General features: G+C 38.4%; 1 protein-coding gene across 1 annotated transcript in view; it reads left to right on the forward strand.

Annotated features, from left to right (window-relative positions):
* Positions 1 to 21,078, forward strand: part of LOC126183706 (neurofilament heavy polypeptide-like) — a 399,419-nt gene that overhangs the window by 325,433 nt on the left and 52,908 nt on the right. Inside the window, exon 4 of the mRNA XM_049925891.1 lies at positions 19,128 to 19,274. Within this exon, the coding sequence (XP_049781848.1) occupies positions 19,128 to 19,274 (147 nt within the window). The remainder of the gene's footprint in view (positions 1 to 19,127; positions 19,275 to 21,078) is intronic.

Raw genomic sequence — 21,078 nt, forward strand, 5'->3', positions numbered from 1 at the left:
CAGGAACTAATGTAGTGGATTGTTACGGTTTTCACTAATAAACTGTTTCACGAGGATGGTCTGTGTACATAGTTTATTGGCGCCACGCCAGAAAAGTCATCGAGCTGTAGATACTTCGTGCCAGCCGTGCGAAGCCAGGACTGGTCACTCGTTGTGTACTAAAAAAGTATAATACATGTAATGCATACATTAGCGCCAAGAAAAACTAGCGTTCTTGAATATGTGGGAAGTAAAAACTTAACTGAAAAACCCCCTGAGAACAAAGCCAGGTTTTTTAAGGTAAAAAAGCAGAGCAAACGCATTTATTTCTCCAATATGGACATAAAACAGTCAACTAGTTTCTGAATGAGCTCAATGTTCAGCATCCGATGAGTTTGACGTGAATTACATTGCAGTGCCTACATTGCAGTGCCTCTGTTATTCCGAATTAAGATGCAAGGTTCCTTCGGACATGCATCTTAATTCGGAATACCACAGGCACAACAATATATTTATCCGCCGACACCGGGCAAGCTACTTTAAAGTAAAATGTCTCCTGTACGGGAATGAACATAACGGATGTAAGAGTACAGTTGCAGATACATTGCTGACGACATACGGAAGTCTGGGTCTGGCCGTAAGTCGCGCTTGGGAAGCCAAATGGTAAGGCGACAACTCGCGATAAGCGGGAAATCCGGGTTTGAATCCCGGTCTGGCACATTTTCACTGTAGTCATTCCATTATACAGCTGATGGTTGTCCATATTTGCAACTGGAATAAATTTCATAAATTACCTTTGGTTCCTCTTCTGCCTACCATATCCCTCCAGACTAGAAGCAACATCATGCAATTCTTTACTAGTTGATTTTCGGAACCGTGTAAAATACCGCAGTTCTGTTTCGATCCAGACGAATTGTAAAAAAATAATCACTGACTGACGTATGGTCTCTTGTCATAGCTATGTTAATTACAGACACAATATCAAGTTCGCTTTTTCAAGTGCTACTAAAGTAATTCATGCAGCTAGTATCTGGGCTCTCTGAGGCTAATTCAACCATGTTTCGCTTTCGAAAATCCGATAAGTAGTATCGAAGAAACTTCCATATTTGGAACTTTGTAGTTATCTGCTTTTAATATCAGATTCCTGTCTTATGCGGAAGTTCGTGTTACACGCAACTGTCGCGTTCACATGATGGTGTGCTTTAGCTTGATGCAGCCGTGAGTGTCTAATTACAAATTCGGAGAAATTCAGAAAACTTAAATTTAAAACGGATGCTAATCACTGTTGACTGTGTGCTCGAACCGATACTCCAATTAGAACGCAGTGGATATGGCATCTAAGGCTGATACCAGTTACCTATAGTAACCTCGAAAGGAAGGTTAATGTTGAAAACTTAACTGGTTTGTAAAACAGGAACCTGAGGTCAAAAAATAATAAAACAATTTCGCATGATAAAATAATTTCGCATGAACGAAATTCTAAATTATAGTTTAGAGATCACACACACATCGTAAAATTACATCAGCAAGAGTACAAAAAGGCATAGGATATCGAAAGGAGTCGTAAATACTTCCATTAAAATTCCATTTGTCATAAAAATATTAAAAATTCCCACAGTTTACTGCAATAAGTTTTCGGATGCTGTTTAAAAGACTTCTGACTGCAGAAATCGCTTAGACACCGTCTAACACGCTCTAACAATGAACTTTTTAAAATTCTCTTTGGTTGTAGTAATTTGTGCATTGACTTCATCTTTGAAATTACCCCAAAGAGGAAAAAAATCATTATATCCAGCGACACGGAAAAAGCTAGGTGAGCGTTTTTCTCTGGAGCTACTATGTGGATGGTCAGAATGTTTATTTCATTAGCTTCACTCGTTGCAAGCTTGTCGCTGACACTCTGAGAAATGTTTCAATACCCTTCAAATAATAATGTTCTTGCTCTCTAGTTTTAACTGATGTTATTGGACATCGTCTATCAGTATACTTCCGTATGTATACATACAATTTCATGTTCGTTCTGCAGTCTCCGCAAGGAAATAAACTAGAATAATGTATCTAATCCCTCTCGGTTTGTGAAAAACTTTCTTAAAAAGAAAAGAAAAAGTAATAAGAACTACAGAACTACAGAAAGAATAGAAAGCTCCTCTGGCTCCCTTTCATATCGGTATCGTAGAGGTGCAACTCTTTCCTCGTTATTCGATCTGAGATATTTCCTTATTTGGGTATGAAATCATGGCTTTCCACATCAAATATAGGTTGACTATTCAAAACCACTGATTCTAACTTCTAAATTTTCGAAGTTCTTAGATACTGTTTGTCGGATTTCGGAGAGTGAAGCACGGTTGAAATAATCTTTGAGACCTAAGATACTAACAGTTGAAATTACTAGGGTTATATTAACACGTCAAAACCGATGTTACAGCAGTTCATAACCAATAAAAACATGGTGTGATTTCCTTCAGCATTATTTAGAAACCTAAGACACTGGTCTTATTCAGAAGAAACGACCGCCGATTAAATGTTAACAACCACCACCACCACCACGAAATATTAGTCCTCGTCCAGAGACCTTTAAATAGGTGCTCTTTGATCTCCCTAAATAATTCAGCCGAATTTCATGATTCAAGTGGGACTCCACTATATATTCTTGGGCAGTATGAGCGTCTGCTCTGTTTGTAATCACTTGGAACTCGGCGGCTCGTTAAATCTGAATATTTCATTCAACTATCGAACTACCCGTACTTAAGTTACACAACTGTTTAAAGTTCGTTCTATTTTTCCTTTTATATTTACATGGTTTACCTGCTTTTGCGTTCAAATGGGAATACTTCGGACAGTACATGCTTGACTTCTCTGAGCAACTACATGGCTTAAAATACCTTGCGTTGCGCGACAATTTGGCAAGGAGAAAAAGTATAGAGAGCTGCATGGTGTTGCCGATTTCAAATCCTATCTCGCCAATTAGTTGCCAGACGTCTTTCTCGGGGCGTTTCTCTACTCATTACCGGCTCATTAGAAATTTCAGGTTCTCAGTCGTATACGTAGTTAGTTTGATGCATATAGCGGGATTACTGATTAGTTAATACATCTCCATCTACAATTGGTGGGCGATACAGACGGCTGTCGTCCGCCTCGGCAGCTGCGCGGTCAGCGCGGCAGATTGCTAACCACAGGGGCCCGGGTTCGATTCCCGGACGGGTCGGGGATTTTTTCGCTCGGGGACTGTGTCGTGTTAGTAAAAAGTGCGGATGTCGGCGAGCTTTACATAATTCGCCAGACTACGGTTTGTGAATGTGACGAAGACTTAGCTGCATAAATTTATGATTGATGCAACTGAAACTTTCAATCCGTAATATTACACAAGGTGTGAGTAAATTAAAATTAAAATGAGTCCATATGATCGCACTAGCTGTTTATTGTAGTCCTTTCAAAGACTCCACGATCGGTTCCTCATCTTAGAGGTGCATCCTCAGGTGCATTTATGTATAAAAGCATTACAATCATTGTATAATAAAAAATCGTAAATGAATCGTAATTCTCATCAAGTATGAAGTGATAATTTGTAAGTAATGAATATGCAGATTGACTATCAACAGCATTATACATTACATTTGTAACAAAAGTTTTTTAAAGTTCACTTAGGACAACGACATTTAGCAATACCTACGCAGAATAGCATTGTGATGAAAGTTTAAGGTTCAAAAACTTTATCTATGAATTCTTATTATACAAAGATTGTAATTCTTTCACACAGAAATGCACCTGAAGATACACCTTTAAGGAGCGAAACAGGTGGTGGGTCTTTGAAAGGGCTGCAATAAGTAGTTAATGCGTTCATATGGACTTTCATTGGCTTTAATTCTAATTTTCTAACACCAGCTAGTGTAATATTATGGAACGAAAGTTCAAATTCCTTCAATCGTGTAGTATTTTAGCTGTGGTTGCCCCACCGATAGAGTAGTGTGTATTTAAATACAGATTTCATCGAGTTCGACATTATTTTGAGGTAACGATGTGCAGTAGCACTTCTTGATTGAATAGTCTGTTTGCTTATTCTTAATGCTTTCTTCGGATAAAATGAAAATCTTATATGAATAAGTCTTGCTTTCGTCTTCCGCACAACTGATTTCTTTGTAGTTCCTACAGTTATTCTGTGTAACTTTGCAATTCATACGAATATAGTCTTAAATAACCACCATAGAACCATTGATTGCTCTTCAGATCGTATACTCATCCAATGATCTGTGAACGGCCACTGTAATCAACGATGAACTAGAATCCTTTTCTATTTCCATTAAATAAAATAATGAACTTCTTGATATTTAAAGACCTAGTAAGTTGTCATTTGTAGTTTCCGTAATATATTCCTACAATAGTGCCTAGACAGTACATAGACAGGTACAATTTTCAGAAATTTCTAATAAACAGCGAATATTTTACTAGATTTCGTTCAATAATTTCATATTACTAGTTAAACCCGAGTCTAAACAGCTGCAAAAAGTAGGTAACTGTAGGGCGACTCCAGAGGCGCAAACCATCTTTCGTTGTATTCCAAACTATATTTAAAGGTACTGTTAACGTGCCTGTCAACAAAGATAAAGCATGTGACATGGTGAAGCTCTAATGAAGATTAGCGATAGCTCTGAGGAATTCAAAGCTTGTGACGGATGTAGCAGCGTATTGTAGGTGAGCTGGCGCCGCACCCAGAGATTAAAATGTCTGGCGTTTGTGATTAGGTGACTTATCGGCGGAATATCGAAGCTGATAACAAGCGCCTCGGTGACGAGTAAGCAGTGATGCATGAACGTCCACTAGTGTGTGCTGCCTGCAATGCTGAGAGAGGAATACAAGTACGTACGGTGTTGGTGACACTTATTTCTTGTTAGGACGATCGAGTGAAAAGGAACGGACAATGTACGTAGTTCCGTAGCTTCTTTTCGTAAGTTTATCGATAACATTCAGAACGTTTTGCTAGTAAACATGTAGTGGAAACGTGTTCGCTAAACAGGTTTCCGTATTCTTGTAAGGTATCCAATATACGCTGTTTAAATTATGTTTGGAAATTTTAGTAAAAATATATACTCCGATATTCCTACTGATTGTGACGTATAGCTGTGCTTTTATTTTAAGCAATGACTAATATGAAGACTCCGAATCACAGAAACGGCTGTTAGCAAATTTGTTAAATTATAAAAGGTTGATTTTTAATTTCTTCGTTCCCAGTAAAGGCTGCGCGTTGGGATGAACAACCAGTACAGACGCTGACTAACCGTGATAAACAGCGCGGAGTTAGTATTTTATCAAATTTTAATTCAATATATTTAAAAATAAGGCTTTCTTCTTATATGTTTGGAATGTTTCTGGAAATGCAATCAATAATGGTTCCTGCAATTTACATACGATTTTGGGAAACATTTGCAGTAGTATTTTGGTGTACTTAATACAAATAGCCCTTTCACTTTTCAGATGTTTAATGAGTAACGATCTAGAAACGTAGTATAAAGCTTCGTTCCTAAATTTACCTTCCACAAGAATGCTGGAGAGAATTTTTCAGTTACAGGTTTAAAGCGAAATATGAATATTCAAGGCAACATGGAAAAGATACGCAAAGTATGTCTCCCCCACACTTTTTGTAACTGAGTTGAATGTTGGTTTGCTGCTTTGGTACTGCTTCGTAACCTGCTAGTGGCCCCGAAAACGCTGATGGGTGTTGTGGATCGATGAATAGTTTAAAAACAGCTAGGGCAATTAATTTCCGCATACAGGTGGACTCTGAAAAACTGGGATTATGTAATGTGGTCCACTGATAATGCTAACGGTAAAGAACCCCATAGGGAGACCGAAAGCAGTGTATTCACAGATTAAGCAGATTTATAGCTAAAGTGCTCTACTTTGCTACACGTTAATAACTGTATCATCCGTCGGCTTATCCACTTTTAATCGCAAATCATTAGTACAGAATTCTAGTAGTTCCTCAGTTAACTGAGTGAGGATGCGTTCCGCAAGTAATTTGTTCAACTAAATACGTTATTGAAAGAGAATCCTCAAATAGTTAGAAACTCGATAACATCGGCTGATTCGTACTTAGATCTGTGAAGCTACGTTGAAAATAGACTGGTGTGCAAAATTAAAGCAACAAACCGTTATTTCCCCGTTCTGCGTATAATTCTTGATATAATCATACAAACTGTCAACAGATGTCCGTACGATCGTGTTCTGCACGGAAGGTGGCATTCCGGTCAACGGACAACCACGCCACCGATGACGTCAGGGTATCTATCAGGCGGGTTAGTGTTTACCGGGTAGTCCTTCATCCACAACCGCCGTGTACAGTCACAGACTGTGCAGTATGGCACAGAGAAGGCGCCTACCAGACACTCTGTGGTGTGGGCTATAGGAGAAATGGAAGTAGGACAGTCGCAAACTGTTGCGGCCTTATGGCTTAATGTGAATCGTTCTGTTTCTTGGACGTGGCGGCAGTTTAGAGAGACCGAAACTGTATCTCAAAGACCAGGGCGGGGCCGACCATTTGTGACATCAGAGAGAGGATTGTTGTTTGGTTGTAACCATCTTAGTAGAGCTCGGCAATTGGCATTGACCCCGCAGCATCCACTGGATGTGTTGTACCGAGGCAAGAGGTCTACAGAAGGCTTCAGGAGAGTGGTCTTTATTGTCGGGGCCTGCTGTATGTGTACCTCTGACGCGACTTCACAGAAGGGGAAGTCTAGCGTGGAGTCGTCGGCGTGCCACGCGGACCGTCGAACGGTGTGCCTATTTTCTTTTCATATATTAGTCCAGATTTGGTCTGGAGAGTGATTCTCGACGGATTCGCATCTGGAGGGAACATTGTGGAAAGAGACAGACATCGAGGAGGATCCCGAATGGTGTGGAAAGGGATTATGTGAACCCCACGAACACCTCTTCACGAAATTGCACGGCTGAAACGGTAAGGTTTAACTGGTATCAAGTATCGTGACGAGATCTTGGGACCTCGTGTGTGGCTGTTGCTGTGGGCCCAGACTTTGTACTGGTGGAAGATAATGCTCGACCTCGCAGAGCACAGGTGGTTGATGTTTTTTTGGAAACGTTAGATATTGCACCCATGGCGTGGCCTGCTCGCTCTACCGATTTGAATCCCATACACCATATCTGCGATGCTCGAGGAGACGGGTTGCATCACGTCAGCTTCCACCAACCACTCTCCACGACTTGTGAGCAGCTCTTCGGGAGTAATGGGCGTTATTGCCTCAACATGAGATTGACATCATTCATAGCATGCCCCGTCGTTGTCATACCTGTACTGCTGCCAGAGGTGGTCACACCCCATACTGAACATATTAACCAGTTGTCAGAATGTGTGTGCAAATCCGGTCACTTGGAAAAAACGAACAACTTTTTTGTTTACCGTTACGCGTGTTGCAGTTGTTTACGTTCTCTATTCTTTACATTGTTTCTACTTTACTATGATTTGTGTATAATGTTTTGTGGCAAAATAAACGCAGCGTTACAAAATTATCGTTTGTTGCTTTAATTTTGGACACCAGTGTATATGCAGCACTGACTGTTTATGCCTTGCAAACCTGATGAAAGTTATTTTAGCGGTGATAGAACGCATTTACTTTCAACATAATGTGTACACAGCGCCAGTTAAATGCCCAAGCAACACAAGCGACCGCTTGGGGCACAACACTCAGTTGCGAAATTTGTATGCAGGTTGTCATGATGAATATCGAAAATTGACGGGTATGAAAGTATATGATAGAAGCAAAAACGTTGCAATATATGTGGATTTGCACATTAGATATTCACGAAATAAATGCAAAGTTGTGGTTAGGAGCCGCCACCGACATTAGTATCAAACATTATCGTAGTTGGTATAAATCTATATGAAATGTAACTTTCAGTTCCTATCCAATCTGGCTCAAATACCACTCAAGGTGTCCCTTAAAAACAAAAAAACTCAGTGGATACCATATACAATTTCAATTTACCACGGAGCTTTCTCCACATGAAACATAAGGCATACACAGTTAAACAGCATCTTAAGTCTAACATGTGAATATTATATATCTATAAATAAAATTTGTATTGTCTCACTTTGTCCAATGGAAAGTGAAGTAATTTGTAAATTACAGAATTTAAAATTTCCTTTATTAAACTAAGCAATTACACAATTTTTATATTTTTACTCTTTCCAGTTAGTTTGATAGCACATTTTTATTAAAGCTAGAACAATACGATAGGTCTAGTTCATTCTACTTTGACTAAATGCTTTTAAAGATCTTAGACGTACCTTAAATGGAAATCGTTTCTTTTTTAATAGTTGGCCCTAAAATAGGATCCAAAACTTTGTTACAGAGGAATGTCTATGTAGTTCTTGCTTTAAAGGAAACACAGTCGCTTTCCACGATAATTTGCTTCATATTTATTGTTAAAGGTCGTACCAAGAGCTAAAAGAAAGACAAATGATGTATGAGGGGAATTTTGTTTTTAGGGGGAGGGGCAGGGCAGGGATGTTAGATTCTTTGTCGCTTGTGGAAAAATGTTCTCGAACTAGCCCTGTATAAAAGCTATAACGTTCCACTTTCGAAGGAATAATTTGAACTGTAAGCTCCACTTTTACATGCGCGTCATATATATATATATATACATATAAATAAGTGTATTTTGAATGAACGTCCCCAACTTAGTCTGAAGTAGAGAATAAAGAAAAAGAACGAGAAAGGTTTAGCTGACAACCTAGCATTTATGTTCCGTAATTTTACTCTACTGCTTCCTAAGTGTGTAGACCAAAATTATGCACTTGTGTTGTAGTTTAATAAAAACACGTGTTGTGTCCAAACGGCATGTCGAAGCAATTACTTACTGCCAAATTTTTGTCCCCCCCCCTTTCTTAACAATGAGAGTTGATACATTGTTCTAAAGGACATCACCACAAAGTTCGTGCTGACAACGGTACACGTGCTTTCCATTCCTCACTTCGGATGTTAGGTTTCGAAATATCCATAATGTTAACGTCAGTGTCGTCCAAAATATGCATCTAACACTATTAGCAAAGTCCGCGCGAATGTGTTAATGCCACGAAGAAGCTGCGCTAAGTTAGGTGAAGTATTCGTCCATTAGGTCAGACTTAGGTGAGGTAAAGTGACACACTCTTCCTCTCAAAGACATTGTTGATGCAAATGTATATGTATATGTGGTGACTGCAAAGAGAGTAACATGTCACAGGTGACAGCAATATAAACATGATCTCATCGGTGAAGAGTAGCAAACAACGTAAAGAGGTTTCAAAAGTTTAATATTGTCAATAAGGACTGGCTTAGTTAAGATAACTGACCTCAGAATTTTCAGGCCTTATCAAGATCAGTCCTGCGCCACCAACGGAACATCTGCAGGTAGACAAAAAGAAACTTTGATCACAACTAAAGTGTTAGCACGTGCGTAGTTAATTCGTACCACTGATGACTGCAATTTTGTTACATCCGATTAATAATTCTTCCACTTGTTTCCAATCAAGATACGGCTTTATGTACTGCAGACGCCCGAAGCAGCTAATGTACTCTACAGCCCACTTCCCACAGAGTCCTCGTGTATTCAATTGGTCCTTTCAATACTTATCAACTCAATTCTTCATGCTCATACATGACTTAAAGTATACTGGTGAACAAAGCTTGAGGACAAAAGTAACTTTCGCATGATGTGACACTGCCAGGCAATATAGTTCGCTGAAACTGCTATAGAATAATACACGAGGTAACTGAATAAAAGTGTCATTCTTGTTGGTCTCATTAAGCATTCCTTTCAAAGACAATAATTATATTGAAGTTATCGCGATTTATGATGGTCCACTCGGCATTTCAAAAAGGTACGGCGTTCATGCCTCAACTAACTACCTGGGTTCGATTCCCAGCGGGGTCAGGGATTTTCACCTGCCTCCAGATGACTGGGTGTTCGTGTTATCATTATTTCATCATCGTTCATGAAAGTGGCGAGATAGGACTCAGCAAAGGTTGGGAATTTGTATGGGCGCTGATGACCGCTCAGTTGAGCACCCCACAAACCAATCATCAACTAGCTACCTCATGGTTGTAGGCAAAATATTGTTCCAACATATCTCCATTTTTATCTTTGGAAAACTTTCCGGTCCTAGGAGACAGTCAGCATCGTTGTCTTCCAGTACAGTAGATAGTGCGAAGTCTGTTTCGGACAGTACATCAGAATGGAAAGATTCATCATGCTTGAAAGTAAATTGTAATCTCTTAAAGACTTTTTCTCATATCATTGCGAGATTTCTTGGTTCCTGTCTTTCAGGTTTTCGCCCATAGAAATTTCGGGAAATACGGAAGCGTCCGATCCCACCCGTCTGCTTTGACCCATGACGTCACAAATATGGCGGAAACGACCATAAACCAGGATTCCAATATGGCGCATATAAAGTTGGTACGTACACGTTATGAGGACGAAAATACATCGAAAAACACACACTTTCCACAAAAAGCCTAATGACACTAAAGGGACAAGCGCGGGAAATGGTGTTTTTGGGTGAGGGCAAACTAAATATAAACAAATTTAGACACCCACCCCCATACAAAACGACGAAAAAACCGACATCACAAAACTCCCCAAATACCACGAAACACAAAATCTGGAATCGGACACTTCGCTTGACCTATATAGCTCAACAGCAGCTCCCGATCCCATAAATTAGGATCAAACACTTCCCGTGGCCTATATAGCTCAAAAACATCTCCCGATACCAATATCAACATACACAGCCACACATTGGGATTGAACACTTCCCTTGACCTGCACACTGTTAATTTTATCCGTCCTATCCATTCCTGAAAGAAAACAACCACCAATTAATTTTATTAAAATTACCACACGATGTACAGCGAACAACACTAAATTAACCTTCACACAAAATCGTTAACTCCCGAATTCCACTACAAACACAGCTGACACTAACAATTCTAGATAAGAAGCAAAAGCAAACAGAGCCCATTACACCACACAAACGAAAACCCTGACCATACCGCCAGTTAGCACAACAAACCACAACACGACATCTACAAACACGCCACACTCGCACACCAAACTCAGCGCCGTCACGTCGTCACACACAACACCTTTACGTCACGGGTCAAAGCCGACACGTGGGATCGGACTCTTCTGTCGACCCAAATTTCGTTGTGTGTGGGCTGTTGTCCAGATCTTTCTGTGATGTGTAATTGAAAGACCAAACTTACCAATAAACAAGAGACACATGCATAATAGCACTCAAAGAAAATAGTTGCCTCAAAACTGTTACATGTTCTGAAACACCCAATACGTCGGCTTAGAAAAGCATCCTTACCTGTCTCTAAAGAAAAAGTCACAAAATTAAAAATTGCAACTGAATATCATCAGTAGTAATAGTATTCATAGAACGTGCATTACACTAGTTTCTATTTCTGACACACACGTTTAATAGCTCATACAATTATTTTTTAAGTTAACTGCAGAAATTTCCCAAAGCTGGAAAACAAACTTTCTTGTGCAGAAAAGAAAGACACCTCATTAAAGAGCATCATGGGATCATCACAAATACTATACTTTTCATAGTAGCTTACCTGCATTCCCACTTTCTTATTCATTATTAGACTTACTCCTGCATTACCCCTATTGTAATTTGCATTAATAACTGTTTACTCATCTGACCAGAAGTAATCTTCATCCTGTCATTGAACTTCACAAACTCCCACTGTGTCTAGCTTCAACTTATCCATTTCCTCTTTTAAATTCTGTAAACTACCTACCCAATTAAGGGATTTAATGTTCCTTGCTCCAATTAATAGAGTGCCAGTTGTGTTTTTTTCTGATGACATCCTCCATAGTAGTCCCCCACTGGAGATCTGAATGGGGACTATTTTACCTTCAGAATGAACTCTAAGATGATACAAAAAAGAAGCACCATGAGATTGACCAAGTCAATAATGTGTAGGTCAACATCTGACCATTATGCAAGCAGTTACTCAGATCGGCATTGATTGGCAGAGTTGTTGGATGTCCTCTTGAGTGATGTCAAATATTGTCCAATTGACATGTTAGATCATCAGAATCTCGATATTGTTGAAGGCCCTGTCCACAATGTTTCAAATGTTCTCAACAAGGGAGAGATCCAGAAATCTTGCTGGCCAAGGTAGGGTTTGACAAGCAAGGAGATGAGCAGTAGAAACTCCTACCATCTGAGGCAGGCATTATCTTGCTGAAATGTAAACCTACAATGGCTTGCCATGAAGGACAACAAAATGGGGCATAGAATATCAGTTGTCTACTACTGTGCTGTAAAGGCACTGTGGACAACAAGCAGAGAGATCCAGCTTTGAAAAAAATGGCACCCGCAGACCATTAATTCTGGTTGTCAAGATATATGATGTGTGACAGCCAGGTTGGTATCCCACAACTGTATGAGGCATTTGCAGACACTTCTTTGGTGGCTACTGGGGCTCAGTTTGAACTGTACTCATGACTGAAGACAACTCTACTCCAGTCAATGAGATTCCAGGCTGAAGATATGTCTGGAGACACCCCAGACAGCAATGGGATTCCAACCTGACTGCTAGCCATGATACAGCCCAACTGTCAGGCTGGGGTGTGATTTCTTTTCATAGCAGGATCCCTATGGGTATCATTGCAGCACCCTTTTGGCACAGCAATGTGTCAGTGATATACTATGCCCTGTTTTGGTTTCCTTCATAGCAAGCCATCCTGGGATTACATTCCAGCAAGGTAACATTAGTCTGTACAAGTTGAGAGTTCCTACTGCATGTCTTCATGCTTGCCAAACCCTACCTTGGCCAGCAAGGTCATCAGATCTCTACCCCAATTGAGAGTATGTGGAACATCATGGGCAGGGCCCTTCAACCAGCTCGTAACTTTGATAATTTAATGCACCAGTTGGACACAATTTGGCAGAATATCCCTTGGGAGGACATCCAACATTTTTTTCAATGAAAAGCTGAATACCTGCTTTCATAAGGGCCACAGGTGGATCAATGCACTATTGACATGCTCAGTTTGTGAAGCTCTCTTGAAAAAATCATTCAGTCTTTCTGAAATTGTAATCATGTACATCATACCTACTGATTTCCATCCCATTTGGTTATTTCCTTCATTGTGAATCTTTCCTTTTTTCTCTTGGTGTATTTTACCAAACAGGATGTTGTTATTAAATCATAAAATAGAATTGCATGCACTCAGGAAAAAAATAGCGGTTGCAGTGTCCCCTTGCTTTCAGACACTGACAGCACTAGCACAGCAAGGTCATGTTGGATAATGTTAAAATGTCCATACTTCTGTCTGCAACTACTTAAAAGGCTGCTGCCAGTCTTCATCAGGAACCATGGGTTAATCTGGTCTCTCCACAGATTCCCCTCTGTTGTGGTTGCAGCTATGTTACAGCTGTTTATGATTATTTCTGTGGGGACCATTCAGTGTTTTTAAGTTGTCATGGCTGATGGTAACATACAGTGTCAGTAGTATACTGTTGTTAGGCTGATTTTGCCATCCTAAATAATTACAGACTGAATGATTGTAAATGGTTAATGGCTTGGACACAAGTGCATGGTTAAATACAGCCAATGATGTGTGCTTTAGTAGCAGGTCAAATTAACTTAAAAGACCATTGTACTATCACTTATTTCAAATCACTGGTGTCTCAGCAGCAGCAGCAGCTGCTGCTGCTGCTGCTGCTGCTGCTTTTAGGAACTTACAGTCTAGAATGTTTTTCTTCATTCTAACAGGCCAGTGCTCCCTTACAGGTTGCCTGCAGTACTGTAGCCTCTTCTGCAGACAGTTTACATCAGTTTTTCATAACATATGCACGTTGATGTGATAAGATGGGTCACTGTTTAAAACACAGTATGATATTGCTAGTCATACTACCATACTACACTGACATTTTCAAGAAGTGGGTAGCAATGAAATGTTGTTTTGAACTGAAACAGGTAGCATTGCCTAAGAAGCTGACACATGCTGATCCAGTTTGATGACATAGCATTGCAGCTTCAAAATAAATACCAAACAGAATAAATTGGCTGTGACAAATCAAAATTTATGCAAAACTGAGAATTTAACCTGGGTTTTCTGCTTATTATAGGAGTCATCATAACCATTGGGCTACCTGAGTATGCCTTCAGTCTCAGCTCAGCCTTTCATTATTGTTCATGTTAATTCCTATTAGTTATCAGCAATGAAATCGGATGTTATCAAAAGGGCTATGTGGGAATAGCTCTACTGGGGAAATGAATTTCAAGGTGTCATGGCTTACGTTGCAGTGGAACTGAATTGAATTCATGGAAATTAAAGGGAGACGAAACATAAAATCCAATAGGATTATGCAATGGCATGAAGTTTCAGTATTTCTGAATGGTTTCAGTAATATTATTTCATGTCATTGCATTTCATTGATTTCATCTTGGATGACTCAATTTAATTTGGGTGAAACTTTCAACTGTAAGATTAATACCTTAACAATGTAATCATAAGACATACATGGTGCCCTTGGTAGTAATGGACTTCTAATGGTCTGGAAATACAGCTGTTCATTTTGTAGACAACAGTAGTAAGATATGAATTGTATAAAAATGACCCAATTTGGAAAAAAATGTTGGTAATTTTTCTGATTCTCGTGGATTTTCAGCATGTGAGGATATAACCAATAACTTCAGTCTCATTAAATCTAAACAAATTGTAATTAGTGCATGACATGACCAATTTTTTAAAAAATTCAACTACTGGTTAATCTGTTGCATCTTCTTGTTCTACTGACTAATCAGTAATCTTAGAAACGTTCTTACACAGACTAGGCAGACTACTTTAGGGGAATCTAGTGAAACTACTGTTAATGAAATGATTTTTGTTAGCCTTTCCAGGCTAAGGCTGATATTTAGCATAATAGCTCTTACTCACATGAGAGATCACCCCTGTACAATAAAATCAAAGCTTAATAAATTATACACCTCTAAATGGTGAAAGCAGTGTCTTGTAGAAAGGTTTGCTACAAGTTCTGTATCGTTATGAACTTTCAATATGCCCTTAACACATACATGTTGGAAATCAAAAGGTGTTTTATATAGTTAAAATACAGTAGCATAAAAGAACAGAATCTGTTTGTTCACATTCTTAATGGGTGTACGCACCTGAGTTAGTTTGGGATGTGTGTTGTGATGATTATGTTCAGCCTATATGGCTACTTAATCAACTGATACTTGTACTATCAGTTGAAATATAGAGCTGCAATGTAATAAAGAAAGACGGATAACATTAAGATTGGTGCTGACCTTTTGTTCTGTCCTAAATATTCTTTTTCAAACCATATGCTCTTTACATTTGGTTAACTCTTACATCTATTGGTGGTTTTCTTTTTAGTCCATTCTGTTCAATAATTTCTCAAAGAAATTTAAATTTACGTACTTGCTTTATTTTGTGTGTTTCCATTTTTATGAATTTTGGTGCTTTATGGTGTCATATTTCTATTCTTGGCAAATCCTAAAGTTTGCTCTGCTGCTTTACTAATTTGTACCTGGAGATCATGACAGCCACCTTTTTTCTTGTCTCCTCCTTCTCAAAATTTTTCTGTATTCTCTATTCTCTCTATTGTATGATTAGTTGTAGTGGAGTTGTACCTGATCACCACCTGGGTTTTCTCTCTTGTTTTAGACAGGAAAAATCGTATTTTAATCTTCAAGATAATGACTGAACAATAATCCCCATTTCTGATTACTTTAACATTCATAATTTCCATGATATTCCTTTGATTTGGCTGGGCTGTGTGTTCCAGATGAAATTCAGGTTTTGATATGGATATATGAAAGTTTTCCATTTTCTTGGTAGTTTGTGAAAATGTGTAGACATCAATTTTTACTGGAACATTTTACACATATCGACCAGTCTTCCACCATTTCTGTTAGTTCTTAAGTGAGCTGGATATTATCCTACAATTTTCTTAAACTTCCTTGCCTTCCCATCTTGTGCTTTGAAGTTGCCAAGAAGTATTTTAGCATTGTTTTTAGGTATGTTCTAGGGTTCAGGTCATAATATTCAAAAATGTACTTATTTTCTGCAGATTTCTTGCATTTTCATTTACAGGTACATATCAGTTTATAAGAGTACGGTTTTTATTCTTGCCCTTTATGGTTAACATGGACATCCTTTCTGATGTGGACTTAAATTCTCTTATACTAGTTACAGTTTTTGGTTATGTAAAATGCTTTTCTGCTTTATCTGGATCACCAGGTAGTGAGCCACCCTGCCATGACCAGGCCGTTGTTGTTATTGTTATTGATAACATTGTACAGTGTCTTTTGCAATGTTATACAATAGTTTGCAGAATTTAAATGTGTATTAATCAGACAAGTTTCCTCAAAGAGAATGAGTTTAGTCCAAAAAACACATTTCTCATGAGTTACCACCACCACCACCACCACCACCACGAGTGAGCTTATTTTTTTATACTCAGGATTAATTCCATTATTGAATAAAGGGTTACCATTTATGGGTGACTACACCTTTGGCAGCACATGTACTTGTGTCTATAGCACATGTGAAAGACAATTAAACAGCTTTACACTGAGTTTGTTGCTCAGCCTTATCCAACTATAATGTTAGTACTCTGGTTTGGCAGTCTGTTAACTCTTCTTACTCACTTTCTTTAAATGAATTGTAACTTGTGTACAGCAATATACAATATTAGTGACACAACATGTAAACATAACTGAAGACATTCATTAACAACTCTTAACCACAGGTGGTTCATTTGGAATTATAATTAATGAAATTGGGCAGTACTTTAGTCATCTTTGTGAAGTGATATTGCCTGAGATGAAATATTAAAGGGACAGCAATGTGCTTCACAAGTGAATTTGTTGTACTAGCCATTGTTCAGTATTATTAATAATGGAATTTAGTCATTAGAGCTGGCAGAATGTCCTATTTAAAAGTATATTAATGTGAGTCAAAAGTATGGTCTTCCATCTATCTCTGCTTCTGTCCATTTTTATCTCAGGTTTTATGTTTATCTCCCCTATCTGTCGAAACAAAATTTACTACACATTCCAAAATAAAGGATACCAAAACCAGCAATACCAACTGACATGATGGTGTAGTTGAAGTTTACAAAGATTTGTGCTAGAGTTCTGCAATTTCCCCCAATTTGAGAACCAAACTCGCTATGTAGTTTGGTTGTTCTGGTCCTGAGACTGTTACTGCACTTACTGCCAGGCATCAAAGTGCCTAATGTAAGATCATGATCACTAAAGAAACACAAAAATAAGTCTCAAAGAATTGCGTAGAGGTTGTTACATCTTAGTTGTAACATTAATACCATAACAATGCAGTGTATTTGATAAGGTACTCTGAACACAGTATACACCTATTTCCATTATATCTTTTGAGAATTTTCACTCTTCACTGCTTCTCTAGGGTTAAAATTAAGTAACATTATTGATGATCTAAGGACGAGTGCTCATCTTGTATATTTTTGGAAGAACCAATAACCATTGAGTCCATTTGACTTACAACCATACTGTTAAGTCAGCTTTCATAAACGTCTGAAATTTCTTGGTATAGCTTCCATAAAGTTTTCATACCTGAAAATGGTAGGCCTAGTACTAAATTTGGATGAAATTAGAAACCATGAATTTCTTGTAATGGTTATTAAGGTAAAAAGTCAAAAGGTTTGAGATGTTAAATTGTTTGTATGTTTAATAATCTACTCACCTCATTTTGTGCCAAAGTAATTCCCTTACATGTCTTTGGAATGGACTCTCTTATCTCTGAAACTTGCATTTAATCTTTAACTCATTGTTGTTGGAATCACTGTCTGCTCACAGGCAAAATACAAATTTTGAATTTTTCTGTTTCTACATAAATACAGGGCTATTACAAATGATTGAAGCGATTTCATAAATTCACTGTAGCTCCATTCATTGACATATGGTCATGACACACTACAGATACGTAGAAAAACTCATAAAGGTTTTGTTCAGCTGAAGCTGCACTTCAGGTTTCTGCCGCAAGAGTGCTCGAGAGCGCAGTGAGACAAAATGGCGACAGGAGCCGAGAAAGCATATGTCGTGCTTGAAATGCACTCACATCAGTCAGTCATAACAGTGCAATGACACTTCAGGACGAAGTTCAACAAAGATCCACCAACTGCTAACTCCATTTGGCAATGGTATGCGCAGTTTAAAGCTTCTGGATGCCTCTGTAAGGGGAAATCAATGGGTAGGCCTGCAGTGAGCGAAGAAACGGTTGAACACGTGTGGGCAAGTTTCACGTGTAGCCCGCGGAAGTCGACGAATAAAGCAAGCAGGGAGCTAAACGTACCACAGCCGACGGTTTAGAAAATCTTACGGAAAAGGCTGAAGCAGAAGCCATACCGTTTCGAACTCATTGATGGGGACATGCTGCGCCGAATGTTGGAGGAACTTGATTATCGGCTTGATATCTGCCGAATCACTAAAGGGGCACATATCGAACATTTGTGATGCCTAAAAAAACTTTTTGAGTTTTTGTATGTGTGTGCAAAGCATTGTGAAAATATCTCAAATAATAAAGTTATTGTAGAGCTGTGAAATCGCTTCAATCATTTGTAATAACCCTGTACATCTCAAACAATTGTATGGTGTATGTTGCAGGGTATGGAGTACCACAATTTTTCCTGATGTTTTTTATTTCTTTTGTGAATAAAGGACCTTCTTTGCTCAACTTCCACCTTTCCTCTGATGATTCCAAACACTTGGGCAGCACTCAGATTAGTTGCACAGAAGACCTTACATGATTTTCACATCTGTGTTACACCTTACCACAAATCTTCAGTCCTCTCTTTGGTGTTCCAGCAACCGGTTATGGGTGTTGCTTCTCCTTCGGAGCTATACCTACATATTTAAGGACATAAAAGAACATGAAAATGCAACAACTGAATCTACCTTTTCCTTCTATGTGGGTGGAGGTATAATACCCTTCTTGCTGTTAGAGCTAGTGCTATAATGGTCTAAGTTTTTCCCAGTGAGCGAAAGTTGCTGTGCACCCATTAAGACACATTCACACATTAAAATTTTTTCCATCTTATGCAGTTTGTGATGATGTCCATTTTTTTGCAGCATGGTGAGTCCTCCAGGATACTCACATCAGCGTACAGATTCTATGAGCTCTGGTCATAGTTCTGGATCAGACTTTGGCCGCAGGCGTGTTACAGTAAAACCCTTGGATGAACCAGACTCTGAAAGTGAAACTCCAGTGTACAAGAGGTGAGTCTTACTGAAGTTTGATGTATGGTATTTCTTTTAACGTAAATATCTAGTTTCACATTGCCACATACGTGTGTTTCTTAAATCGTCAGTGTAGCCAATACCCGTATTGTACTATTTAGTAAAGCTTTCATCATTACAGGAAGCTGTTTCTTGTGCAGTTCTAAATTGCAACAATATAAAGCATGGCCATTGTCATTACTAAGTGTACTATTACTATTAATACTGCTATTTGTTTGAATTAGTTTTGGACTGTATCACTTAGTTCACAAAAATAACACACACACAGCTTCATAGGTTGATCATTTAGTCACATGATTTGTACATATCTTTGAGAGACAGAGAAAAGGGGGAGGGGGGAGAGTCAGTTTAGTGCTAATGCTTTCAGAGAAAAGTGACACCTTTTTATGTTTTTTAGAAATGAGACAACATGGATACTATGTTTGCAGGAAAATTATCATTATTGTAGGGTGCTGTTTTTGTGGTTCATATGTTACTGTTGCTTGACTTAGGTGTAGCACTAGTTCTTAATTAAATTTAAAGTTAAAATTATTGTCTTTTATGGACCAGAAAAATTCCTTGCACTTAAAATGTAGTGTGTTACTGTGTACAAATACTGATTTGCTGCATCTCTCCATGCTAGCATATCCTGTGAAGTTCTCATCATCTCTCCATAACCATATTAACCTGCATCCAACTGAGCCTGATACCTGTAGTCAAGCCTCCCTCCACTTGCAGTGCCTGATTTCTTAATCTGATTCCTCTGCAGCATCTGATTTAATTAGACTATGTTCCATTATACTTGTCTTACTTTCCTGTTATTTGTCTCATAAATCCTTTTCAAGATACTACCCATTCTATTCAACTGATCATTAAGGTTCTTTGCCATCCCTAAAATAATTACAATACAATCATTCCATTTCTTCTCAATGAACCGTAATTCTCTTTCCAAATTTATCCTTGGTTACCTTCACTGCTTGCTCAAAGTACATATTGCATGACATTGGGGATAGCTACAACTAGTTTCCAATCTCTTTGCTACTATTGCTTCCCTTTCATGTCCTTCATCTCTCATAATTAGTCTTGTGTGAAACAAAAAAAAAGTGGCAGATAATGTTCTGCTCCTTGTACCTTACCCTGGTACCTTCATAATGTCATAGAATATATTCTAGCCAACATTTCCAAAAGGTTTCTATAAGTCTGTAACTATAGGTTTGCCTTTCTGTGACCTATCTAATAAGATAAGCTGTAAGGTCGGTATTATCTTGAATGTTCCAACATTTTTCTGGGATTCAAACTGATCTTTACCATTTTTTTTCCATTCTTCTGTAAATAATACATACCAGTATTTTACAGCCATAACTTAATGGCATTTTAGTAATACACCTTTGACACCTGTGTTATTTATAATGGGGATTATTGCATTGTTCTTGAAATCTGATAGTATTATGCCTGTCTCATAGATCTTTGGTACCAATAGGATTGTTTTTGTCATGATTGGTTTTTCCAGAGCTTTATTTCATCCAGCAAGTATATTTTTTTCCTTCCATCTTTGTCTACTCTTTGTATCAGCTAGCTATCTGAGCTTTCAATTTCATACAGCTGCTCCTTTTCTCTCCTTAATCTCCATACAGGCAGTATACATCTTTCTCATAGTAATGGGTTCTTGTACAGCCTTGTATTTATCTTCTAACCATGCCTGCTTTGTCTTTTTGTACAAAATATTGCTCTCCTTTTTTAGATTCCTGTTTTTCTTTTTGCCAGCTTCATTTGCTGCATGTTTATACACTGCTCAAAAAATTAG

Source organism: Schistocerca cancellata, chromosome 4, assembly GCF_023864275.1.
Source record: "Schistocerca cancellata isolate TAMUIC-IGC-003103 chromosome 4, iqSchCanc2.1, whole genome shotgun sequence".
In the NCBI taxonomy this organism is placed as follows: Eukaryota; Metazoa; Arthropoda; class Insecta; order Orthoptera; family Acrididae; genus Schistocerca; species Schistocerca cancellata.